Genomic DNA, 12,553 nt, shown 5'->3' with positions numbered 1-12,553 from the left:
GTACGCCCATCACAGGCTACGCTGGGGCACGGTGAAACCATTTCGAGGAGGCACGTGTAAACACGGAACACAGTGAATTTGGAAAACGCTTTCATTAGTTAACACGACCCTCGGTGTGCATCGGTATTGCACTCGAAATATCAAATTTGCAGGAGTACCGACATTCTCTTAAACACACAATGTACTAACCAGATTGACCAGGGAGCGATCTGAAAATTAGTGGACGATATTTAATCCCTTGCCATATTAGAATCTGTTTAATTATAATCAAAAACTATTATGTTCATTGTGTTCCTATGGACACTTGAATGTACACGTTCAGTATCGATAATTGACCATTAAAATCCCTAGGTAGTTAAAACAATTTAATCAATTAAAGCGAAATTAGGAAGTTAATATTTATTATAGGGGGTGGCATTAGAATTCTTTCGCATCCGAAATATTCTAGTCAAATTCAATTTGTTCAAATATATTACAATAAAAATGAATTTTCAGGATTGGTCAAAAATTAGTGTCATCCACAACGTGTTAAATATTGATATCAAACATTTAATAAAGATCTTAAACAAGTTTGAAAACGAAATAATTTTTTTGTAGACAATTAAACATTGAAAGAATCACGCCGAGGTTATCATCATTTACAAATATGTAATTTTAATAAATTAACACGTTGAAATGGCGTTTCGTAATTTTATTTCCTACAAGATCAACGTTATAAAGTTCTAACATCGCGCGGCACGACGCGGCAACGTTTTAACTTGAACTACTCAGAAGCACACATAGTTCGCGCAAGGTTAACAGGTTATTACTAGAAATCCCCGCCACGAGTCGGAATAGTCAAAGTACGGCAAGGGGGTTAGCATGAATTAGAAACGATCCGTCTGTGCTAAACTGGCGGCCGTTCCGAAAGGTCACCGTTCGCCGGGTTGACGCGCCGTTGCCCAGATAAGGGTGGGATTTGCGCGAAGTCAGCAGACCCCGAAGAATACAGCGACAAAGAGGAAAAAAAAGCGGAGGGTGCGAGGGACTTTGACGGAGGATTTTTCGGAATCGCTGCCCGAGCGTCCCGCGGCTGTTCCCCCGCCGGCTACGTCGGACCAGCGATTAGAATGAGACGAACAGGGAGTAGCGAGAGCAGAAAAAGAAGCACACGGTTGAACAGTAACCTACTTGCGGCTGCGACTGCTCTTGGGCTTGCTCCATTCGCGTGGCGTGATAGTATATCACCGGAGGGTGCAGCCAATCTCGCGTCACGACAGCACGCCTACGATTTAACTAACTGCCCTATTTCGTTTCCCGCGGCGGCCCCGCCGAGTTTCCTCGCGTTCAACGCGCTTCCGGCCGAGCCCCGCTAATCGCGCCCGTATTTTTACCAGACCGTCCAGATACCTCGTTTTTATGATCGCCGTCACGCCAGCACCCATCGTCCGATTCTCCGTGAAACTTGTTACGGGACACGAGCCCGGGTCGGAATCTCCGCGCTTTCAATTACCGCGGTAGCCGGCCGTCGAATCAATTTTTCTGAAACATTGAGTCTCCAGGAAGCGGATAAACGGCTGTTGAAAAGTTCGTAAGTGTCTCCGGCGAGCAAGAACTTAATCGACCATGATACCAGAGAATTTACGGGAGCGTTCGGTGAACGCGTCGGATTGCGAACAGCCGGACAAGATGCCGAATGATGAAAAGAATGGCTCCTCGAAATTTCGCGGTACAGTTGCAACTGCGAATGGGACACGCCTGTCGTAATGCATCACGATGACAAAGTTGCATTCAATCTTGCGAGCCGCCGGCGGATCGCTCGTAATTCAACTCGCCCCGACGCTCCATCATTTTATATCAAATGCATAAATTTTCCTAAGATTTTGCCGTGCCGGGAAGAACAATCGACGATACGGAATACAATTTTCTAAGGAAAGGAAAAACAATCATATTCCCCGTTTTTGATACCCAATTCGGGTTTATGTACATTATTTTTTCTTATTCTCTTATAAATTTCTCAATCCCTGTTCACGCTGTTTAGCACAAATGATGTAATTTGAGCAGTATTCAGATAAAAATAATTTTTCTCATCTTATTGAAATTATTGAGAAAAGAATTATTATTGTTATATTCTAGAATAGTGCTCATTTTTGTTTCACGCTTTAAATCTATAAATAACCATTCACGATCTCAATATTAAATCTCACTACAGATCGAACGATTTCAGTTGAGAATCACTTCCGAGGCATCATCGACGAAGCGGATTGCTAGAAAATCTGCGTTTTCGAACACAATTTGCCCGAATTTCCAGCGCGTCTGACACTACTCCGGACGAGTGCTCCGAATTTCTCACGGAGGAGATTTTCTGTTTGACATCAACATCCGGGGGTTTCCGTGCAGAAATCGGACGCTGCATAAGCATCCGCGAGCGTTCGGAATAGGTCTTCTTGAGGCGGCCTGCATTCCGAGACATCCGGCGCGGAGAGGTGGACAGGATTTCCCGATAAATATTTTTCCGCGCAATCTGCTACGATTCCGATCGCGTTTCCCCCGGTCGCGTTCTATTCTCTCCGGTGGCTTATCGCCGCGCGGAAAAGGAGGCAAGCTTCCAAAAGACGGCGAATGGTTCCGTCGATAACGGAGCCAGACACGAATTACGAGCCGTTCGACGCGGCCGTTTAAATTCTAGCTGCCACTTAATGCGGCCCGTACATAACCAGAAGCCAGAACGACGACTCGCCGAGACCGCGTGCGCGCCAGGAACTCGTAATTGTTTTGAATTAACGATACTTTAAGCCTGCGCCGTACAAGCTTTACTCGGCGCGAGTAAATTGGGCTTCTCCCGCTCTCTCTGTCCTACGTTGTCAAGGAGACGGGGCACGCTAAACTTGCGCGCGTCATCCGGCAACGATCGCTTAGGAATCGAAGGCGCATTATATTTCGTACACTTCGGATGGTCCATTAAACGACGAGATGTTTCTGACCGTAAACAGTTAAGCGGCGAGGCATACTTCTGAGCTAATTGAGAGCAAATGGTAGCTTACGGAATATGATAGAGATTAAGGCCGGAGTTGTTTGAGATTTTACGAGCGGCAAGTTTATGGACGGGAACACGACTGGAATACGCCAGTTTGCAGAAAATAGAATTAACGTCTGAATTAGGAGTCCGCGAGTTAATCGAACGCCGCGTATTTTTGCAGACGCTCGCGCTTTTAACGCTCGAGTTCCGAATTCGATTAAGATTCTCGTGCTGTGATCGTGGGTCGGCTAAGTGCGCCTTCCAAGCAACCCTTTTAGAAGATACCAACCCCCGTATGCAGCACGGCACGCGGTAACAACTAATTTGTAAAGCAACCGGCCGCGATGCCGGAGACGTAACCTGAATCTACCGCACGTGAATTTTAATTCTGTCTCTTTCGTTTTCCCCTGCTTAACAAGCGCAAGGAGTGGAAAGCGTGTCAGAGGCACCACCTGTGGACAGTTTCTGACTTTTTCATCTTGGGGTAAACGCGCTTTTTAATTCTAATTTTGTCCGATTTTCGAGGCAGAGCGCGGCCAGGAACGAAGCTGGAAATTTTCTGCTGCGCGATGCACCGGTTTGCAAAAATTCGCTGTCTGCATTATCCGAAAATGTGCTTCCCGCAATTCCATATCACGAGTTAGCGTATTTATTTAGCTCTTGTCGGAGAATTTATTTAGTATCTCGTTAACGAGTTCTTTAATAACAACATATACTCTGTGTAAAATATTACCCACACTCCTGCGAACTTCTTAAGTGAATTGTGTGTTACCGTGCATCCTCGCGCATAGTGGAAACTTTCTGCATCCGTACCATGAAACGGAGGTCGAAACTCGCATTAAGTCGGATTTGCGATAACGATTTCAATAAATATCTATTCAGAGCACGATGTTTAAGCGTCGAGGTAAATGTAGATATTCTTCTCCTTTTAGGAAGTAATTGAAGACAGAAAAGTTCTACTAACGGTAGCTTCAAAGAAAATCCCGTCGCTTTGACTCTTACCATAATTATATTACCTCGTCTAGCGTACCGTAATAATATTAAATGACATATAATATCAAGAAAAATTAATACTATCAAAATGAAATTTTATACAATTTAAATACATGTTTAATACACCCATTCACATATGTAAGGAGCTAAATTAAGGATACGTCGCTGTACATAATAATTCTACATTTGAATCATTTTAAGGTGGGTGTTAATGATCTGTAAACACGAAAAAAAATTATACCACATTGTGACCCGATGTTCAATTAACTGACTGTATAGTTATTTTTTAAATATTTTACTTTTATAATTATTGAAATTGTGTTAAGTATGAATAGTAGTACTTCATTCCTCTATGTTAGAATAAAGTTAAATAACCTTGTTATTAATATTTAAACGCTCAAAGAAATACAGAGACACAATAAATTATAGTTTCCATTTTCCGCTAAAAATATTATTACAATCTTCTTCTAATGTCTTCTATTCGGTATGTTCATTCTTCTGACAAAGACCCAAGATCCTGTTAAGTATGAATGTTATTCCGTTCCTTTGTTCCCTAATTCGTATAATATGAATTTCTTCTAAGAAATCAGTACCACCGAACAAGCTACACATAACCGTGCAGATAATGGCGTTTAAATAAATTCTTCCAACGTTCCGTATTCCATTCGCTCATTCTTGCCAGAAACGCGCAAAACCTACAGCCGCGAGCCAACTCCGGCGGATAACGCATGCAAAATGAACAAAGCAACAAATCTGCGAGGAGCTAAACCAGGACAGCGGTGGGAAACCTGGTCCTTGAAGGCTCAGAGGCAGTCGCAGCCGAATAGGAAGCTGCGTTTCCGCGGTACATCCGGAAACCGGAAGTCTGCAAGCCCGATCGGAGGTCGCGGCAGAGGCCGCGCGCGCGGCTGATTCGTTCCAGTTTATTCCGACTTGCACGACCGCGGAGCGAACGCGCGCCGTGTTCCCTTTCGCCGTCGCGTGATCGCCGACAACGTCGCTGTAACTTCTGAGTTCGGTTGGCCGCGCGCAGCTGCGCTCCTTTCCGCGGAACTTTCGGCCCGCGTCATCGCCGAAGCTCCGCGGAGTCGGACGCGGCGCGGGAAACGGTGGTTTTCTTTTATGCCTCTGCGCTTTTTACACGTTGCGCGGTTTCATACGTTGCGGTCCGGATAGCGGGCCACTGTAACGAGGAAAAGTAAGACGACACCCGCTACCGTCGCCGCCGCAGTCAACTTTCGGTAACACTTTTTACGGGCTTCTCGCGGGAAAGACGACTCCAAAAAGCGTGCCGTGAATTATGGTAATGGGAATTGTAACGGGGAATTATGGTAATAACGATAGAACTTTATTGCCCCCGTCCCAGCCACGTTTGGGTCCACACGCTGTACGACGATAAAATTGTAGGAAAATGCTGATTAGTGGACTGCTGACGTTCATGCAGTTTTCCGGGCCTTCGGGTACTCGAATCGATAACGATGGAGACTGATTTTGCGAATTTTATGATTCGATGGTGGTACCAGATACTGGAATTATTAGGAAACCAATTACAAGAGTAGGAGACACGAAAAACAAGTAGAAAAGTTTTTCTGTTTTCAACGTGTTAACACTTAATCTACCGAGTCGGTCAGGAGATTAATGTCATTAATTCTTCTTTAAAATTGCTAAAATTGCAAAGATTCTATTACACGAAATTATAGAATTGTATTAATCCAAACATAAGTTTAAATAAATATGACGTTGTAAATAGTATAAAGCAACGCTCGTTAGCTGCTTTTTAAACACAATATCAAAGGTATTCATCCAATGATGCAGACTTGAAAGTTAAACTTTACCGTGGGTAGTATTAATCTAACTCTTTTGCATACTAAAAATGTTACAAACATGCAGTTTGTTAAATATGTCACGATAAAAATAAATTTCAAAATCCAGTTAAATGACTCATATTTTAAAATATTGCTCGTATATTGTACGTACAGTATTGCATTATTCAATGTATGGTACATGTACCCCGGAAGAGAAAAATTATTCAATAAAAAAGATATATGAAGTACAAACAATATAAAATATAGATGTTTCTTCTACTATACTTTTTAATTTAATTAGCTCTGAAAAGAAAGGTATGTATCGACATTCTTAACTGCTATAGTCGCTCTCTACCGTTTCAAATCCCCACCAATTAATTTCTGCCATAGCTACGCGAAATCCGCGATCTAATCTTGACGCACATCCGCTGTAACAATTCCGGATTGCGTCAGAAATTACCGGGGCGGGATGAACGGTTTCCCATGCAAAAACATTCCTGTTCGGCAAATGTCAAAAACTGTTACACCGTGCCCGCTTATCAAGAGCCAGCCACGCATAGGGATCCGCGATGCCGCGTCCACTCAGCCGAGTCCTCGGTTAAATCGAAATTCCGAAATCCATGTCCGCGAGCGCGCAACGCTCTAAACTACGTTTAGCAGGCCGCTCCCTACGCGCCGCCCCATGGAAGGCTGTCGGCGTGCCGTTTCTCCTCCGTTGTCGCGTGAAATGATTTTTTAATCAATCGCCGCGGCGAAACGAAAACCGTGGAAACCGTGGCCCCCTCGAAAACGGGCCGACACACTTCCCGTTGTTATCGATATTACATTTATCAGGCCGGTTGCATCGAAAGCTGTCCGTTTCCTACACGGTCGTTCGATTTTTTTCGTTTCAATTCCGAGAGCCGGGCGAAATCGGCGCGATCTCTTTCTGCGTCACGGTGACTCCTCGCGCGGCCTCGGCGCCGGCTCCCGGAAACTGCGGGAAAACATGGACAAAGAGGAAGCGAGAGGATCGCGCAGCTGTCGCGGCCCCGCAACTCGCGCAGCCCACGGTTATCGGAATCGCATTAATCTGTGCGTGCACACCGGAGCCAGATCCGTATCTCGACGGAGGATAAACTTCGCGGCGGTGGCTGAAGATACAAATCATTTTTGCTCCCGGGCAGATTCTTTGCATTTTCATTGGGCCAAGGCTCGCCCCGTTTTTATCACGGGTACGATGAAGACCGCGCGCGTCTCCTGCTTCGCTCGTGTCGCAACAAAAACGAATGGAACGAAAACAGCCTCGCGCGTCGATATTTCATCCCTCCCACCTTTGAAAAGGGCTCGCCGCCGCCGTATCGTGTAAGCGCACGGATCTCTCGGGGTAGACAAATTTCGCAGCACACAGAGATCCAGGCCCCGCTGAAACCTTTTCTGATCTGTCCGCTGGGAGCGCGAAACGCTCTACGGGAAGAATATTTAATCTCCAGGCATCTCGCGATCCTTCAACATCCGCGGAAGTCGCAGCCCCCGGATACGTCGTGAATAATATAATCCCTGCTCGTTAATCAACCCCCGGCGTCATTCGATCCTCCGCGCGCTTTTCCCCGGGAACGCTGTTTTCTTAACAATATCGATCACTTGCTTTTCGAGCCAGTTATGCAACTTTTAATTCAATTTAATGCACTGCGCGCTCCAGCTAAGACTGCTCGATGATGTATGCTTTAGCTACGGTGAAACTAATTTGCTTTATGAGTTATTTAAATTCTCCCGAGGCGGCTGGAAAACTGAAAGAACTTTCTTTTACGAATATAATTTATCGTATTTATTTTTTAACGCGGAATCAGTTCCTATCCGGTTAAATCGACAGTTACATGACACCCTGTATGCATTTATTGTGTGTTCAAATTTACTTGGATATTAATATTAATTAATTAAATATTCATGAGAAGAGAACGGAGATTCATTTCATGTTAAAAGAACGGAAGAACATTGCCATTTAACAGGTTATTTTCAGAAGTGTCCATCACGAGTCAGCCTCGTCAAAGTACAACAGCGAATTAACCTGTTGGGTACGGATTTATTTGAGAAGATATTTGCATGTGGAGCGGATATAATTTTTGGTTGCTTGGAGTAGTATGTAAAAGCAGTACATTTTACGTAAGAATTTATTTATTTATAAAATATTGGTGATATATGTAGTATTAAGATGTCTTTAAGTAATTAGAATTGCAAAAATAAACGTTTTAGCCACGTCATCCGCTCCTAGGGAAAACAAGTGAATGACGTCTCTCACACGTCAAATGTACCCAAGGGGTTAAGAGAAATTGTTAACTCTTGACCGAGAATATTTTCGTATCGCAACTGACCTGTGGTGTCAGAAATTGGACATTAACAGTGATCTATATTCAGTAATTTATCTAATATTATGATACGATATCTAATATTATTTTTTTAGACGAAATTATTTCCTTAACCGAATGCTGACTTGGCACGCTAAACTAATCTTATCGTTAAGTGAGAGAGAGAGAGAGCGCCAGTATAAGTGAAACAGCCCGCGTATAAACACGTTTTAATTCGCGCACCGCTGGAAGGCAGACCCTCCTTTATTTTTTTCGTATAACGAACCGCGGGCACGAATACAAATTACAAGCCATGATTGACAATTTATAAATCCCAAATGAATCCCCCGGGAAAGGTAAATTGAGCGGAAAACTGAGCAAACAAAATATCGCGGATTTCCAAGGCGAGCAGCGCCGTCGCGGAAACATATTTTTTCCTCCGCACGTCGGTTCAACCCCGGGTCGAATGAGATTTCCCGTTCCTCTCATTAAAGATACAAACAACCATTTCTTAGAAACACTCCGAATAATTATCTCGCGGTAATCGTGGAAAAGCCTTGATCGTTCGTTCCCCTCTACGTGACACGAATTTAATGACGCAATTAAGAAGTTCCCCGGGACACGGTGTCTCTTCGTGCCTAAGAGGGAAAGAGCCGGAAAATCCGGCGTCTAACGAATTCTTCTCGTCCGCGGAAAAGGCGCGCAAATGATTATTCGATTACCGTGGCGCGATATCGGTGCTCGAGAACCGTGGACGCGTAGACGAGCGTATCGAACCACTAATTAATCGTTCCGATCGTCTGAATCGACGAGAGGCTGGTTGGGTTGTCGCTCAAATTAGACGTTTCCGACGGTCGCCATTTTGGATCGCGTGAGAAGAGGACCGAATTATTTTCGTACGGTCGTCACTGTTGCAAGCGGTATCGTGAAAATTACGCGAAACGCAAATTTGCCGTTGATTTGTAACACTTCATGCAAATTTCAATGCTTCCTTCATTAATTTATGGAAAGTTTGTGTTGGAAGCTTTGCAATGTTAAAGATCGACTGAGGATTTAACGAGGCGTACATAATTTAGTTCACTTATTAATGCTCAGCTTATTAGCATTATAGAATATTGCGCGGTAATGCATAAAGTGCTTGTGCATGCGACCGATTATGTATTATTGATGGCGATTTTAATTATCCCTTGCAATTATTAATTGTTACAGATCTGCAATTTCAATCAAAACAGTTACACTCCGGTCCAATTAATAATTGCACCGAACAGCTTGCAATCAACTGAACAGTTACATTTCAATTATCATTAATACACGGCTAGATTACATTTCACCGGTGGTATATTATCGTATTCGAAAAATTTGATGAGAACAATTTACTCTATTCTTTAATATTTAACAGCAAACATGTTACAATGCTACTAGACCGCTGATTGTTAATTAAACATCGCGAGAACTAATTTTCGCCATTAAACATTGTTATATAGAGTCGTAAAATCAACAATACTAATTGTTAATTAGACATCGCGAGAACTAAAATTCTCGCCATTAAAGATTGTTATATAGAGTCGTAAAGTCAAAATACTAATTGATATAACTCAGCATTATTCCGACCACCGCGGCTCTTGTGAAAAATTATGAAACTTTAGTGCAGAACGTTTGCAAATTACGATGCGTGGAAATGATGACTAGGTGCCTTGTTTAACGACTGCTCTAATTTCTCAACGTTCAAATATCCGAATCTCTTGTTATTCGAACCGAAAACCTCCCAATGAAACGAATTAATCTTTGCAGATCGATAAGATCTAATTAATTTATGCAATATATTAATATTCAATACGTCTATGTCCTCCTCTCACAAGATTTCAAACAAACGTTTCGAATCACGATATTTCGTGATTTTCATCCATATTCAGGCATTGTTTAAGAGAGAACTATTTAAAAACCGGACCATATGATAAAGATTACGCGTATGAAACACTGTTGCTTGATAATAGAATTAAAGATTATAAAATTCGCGCGAAGTTCTACAACAACGCTGGCATGAATTCGCTTTTGATTGAGCATAATACGAGGCGTAACAACGTTACGGAAACAAACGTACACGTAACAATAACGCAGATGGAACACAAGCCTGCGTCAGAGAAGCGTTCGCTGCGCCGAACGATCTCCTTAATCCGACGCTAACATTTCCCAATTAATTCGAATACAGAAGCTGATCCCGCCAGATCGTTAACACAGTAACAGTTGCACGGTTACGTAACGCGTCGTACTGGTCCAGCACGAAAGAGGCAATGGATCGGCGGTACTCACCTTGTCGAGATCGATCTCTTCCTGGGAGTTGAGCTTCGGGCAGGAAAGGACCATGTATTCCGAGTTGTCGACAGAGTTTTCGGCCCACGAGACACCGGCCAAAATCAGCATCACTAAACACCACTTCATCGTTCGCGAATGGCTGTATTCCGTCCGTATGGAACGCTTCCAATAATCGCGATCGTGTTTTCGATCGTTCGGCGTCGCGAAACAAAATCGAAGCGAAAAAAGAGACGGGAACAGAGGAGGATGGGAGAGAAACGGAGAGGGGAGAGAGAGACAGAGAGAAAGAGAGAGAGAGAGAGAGAGAGGGAGAGATCAGTCTTGCACGTTTGGCATCGACGACGCGTCGATCGCGATCACGCGCGGCTCAGATCCTCTTCGGCATGTCCCGGACTTTGACCCAATTTTTCGAACTGGCCGCCTGTTCTCGGTGCACCGAACTCCTCCGCAAGAAATCCGCGGACGATCACCGATGCTGCGAGTACCGGCTCGACTCTCAGCGCGACTGTCGTTCGGCAGACACGCTAATAAGAGGCAACATCGCACAAGCCTTGTCCTCCTCGACTAATATTTTCCAAGCGAGTCACGCGGCTCCGCTCCCCCAGTTCCTTCGGTCTCTGTCGCGCTTCTGGAACGCTTTAATTGAACGGCTCGCTCATCCCCGCGCGCTCGTCCGTGATCGATGCTTCAGCGCATCGCTCGCCCGCTCGCCCGCTCGCTCGTCCGTCTCGTTCTCTCGCTTCCTCGTCCGCCTCTTCGTCGCAATCTCTCTCTCTCTCTCTCTCTCTCTCTCGGTCTCGATCGAACCGGGATCTGGTGGCCGCTGGATCGCCGTCCACGGCCGCAGAAGGTCTCGAGGACGTTTCTTCCCTCTAGGAGCTTCGGCTCTACCGGCGAGCAATCATCGCAGGCTTCGTGCACGCTCGATGAACGAGCAGCGGTCGATATTTGCACGGCTCGCGGACAATTACGCTCGCAAACCCGCGAGAGTGTCGATCCGCGCGCGTTTCACCCGCTCGCGCGGTTGCCCGCGGTTGCCACGGGGAGCCGATCAAACCGCGATCGGATCCAGCGTCCAGCGAGATCCTTCGATACAGGCCGGCGATACAGATCTTCCGCCTTCTGTTTCGGAATCCTCTTCGATCGCGAAGAGTGCCTTGGAGAACACTTGGAACTACCGTTTCGCTGCCGGTGTGGACCGGTGTGTCGGGGTAACCGTTCGTAGATCTGATGATCCTCGCGGATCGCGGGGATCGATCGGTGCACCACTGAACACGCTTCTCGGGATCAGAGCCGAGCGACGATCCAGAGCAGACCACGATCGAGCAGGCCGGGATGCGCACGCGACGCAGTCGTAGGGTACTCTGACGTTCCCAGTCTGCTCCGCTGGTCCTCGCCTACGTCCGTCCGTCCGTCGCGACGCCCCCACGATTCGCAGGGAGAGGGGAGCTAAGAATGGGCCGAACACGTGAAGGAGATCAAGGATTAGCTGCGGAACCCACTCGCCGGGAGACGTTTTTCTCCACGGGGAATCAATTTTCTGGGGAACGAGATGCGCGAGTCGCCGGCACAGTTTTCGGACAGGTGACACCGCCGTTCGATGAATGATCGCCGGACTGCCGGATCTCGATGCAAATTCGCGCGTGATCGTTCTACGTGGACACCGTGCCCTCGCGATGAATTTACTTTGCGAGTCGTCGGATTCTATGTGGCGTCGAGTGACGCCGCTCGTCCTCGGAAATTTGCTTTTGTGCTTTACCCGGTCGGACGGGGTGGGGAGCGGTGGCACAGTTTTTCTAGATACATTAGTGCATATCAAGAAACGGCCAGATTTTTTTGCTGATGGAGGAATTGCATCGTATGCACGAAGCTGTCGGACTCAGATTGGATGGTATGACCCGAATTTCACATGTCCTAGCATGATTACGTTCGCATCTGCCTAAATTTCAAGATCGTTTTAAAGTTGGAGGTTTTACGGCTTTTCGGACGTTTATCATCTTACTCGTACGTCCTTAAGTCATTTTCCTGGGATCCATTTTTATTCCAATCTATTACACTTTCTACATAAGACTGTTGGAAATGTAATTGATGTTATTATACAAAATTTTTGATTTTAATTC

At 45.3% G+C, this 12,553-nt stretch overlaps 1 protein-coding gene across 1 annotated transcript in view; it reads right to left on the bottom strand.

Annotated features, from left to right (window-relative positions):
- LOC144468603 (uncharacterized) overlaps positions 1-11,857 on the bottom strand; it is a 94,550-nt gene extending 82,693 nt beyond the window's left edge. The window contains exon 1 of the mRNA XM_078178189.1: positions 10,431-11,857. Within this exon, the coding sequence (XP_078034315.1) occupies positions 10,431-10,559 (129 nt within the window). The 5' untranslated portion in view covers positions 10,560-11,857. The remainder of the gene's footprint in view (positions 1-10,430) is intronic.
- Positions 11,858-12,553: the final 696 nt, after the last annotated feature.

Source organism: Augochlora pura, chromosome 4 (genome assembly GCF_028453695.1).
Source record: "Augochlora pura isolate Apur16 chromosome 4, APUR_v2.2.1, whole genome shotgun sequence".
Taxonomy (NCBI): Eukaryota; Metazoa; Arthropoda; class Insecta; order Hymenoptera; family Halictidae; genus Augochlora; species Augochlora pura.
The sequence above is the reverse complement of the archived record's forward strand: the minus strand, read 5'-3'. Positions and strand labels throughout refer to the sequence as shown.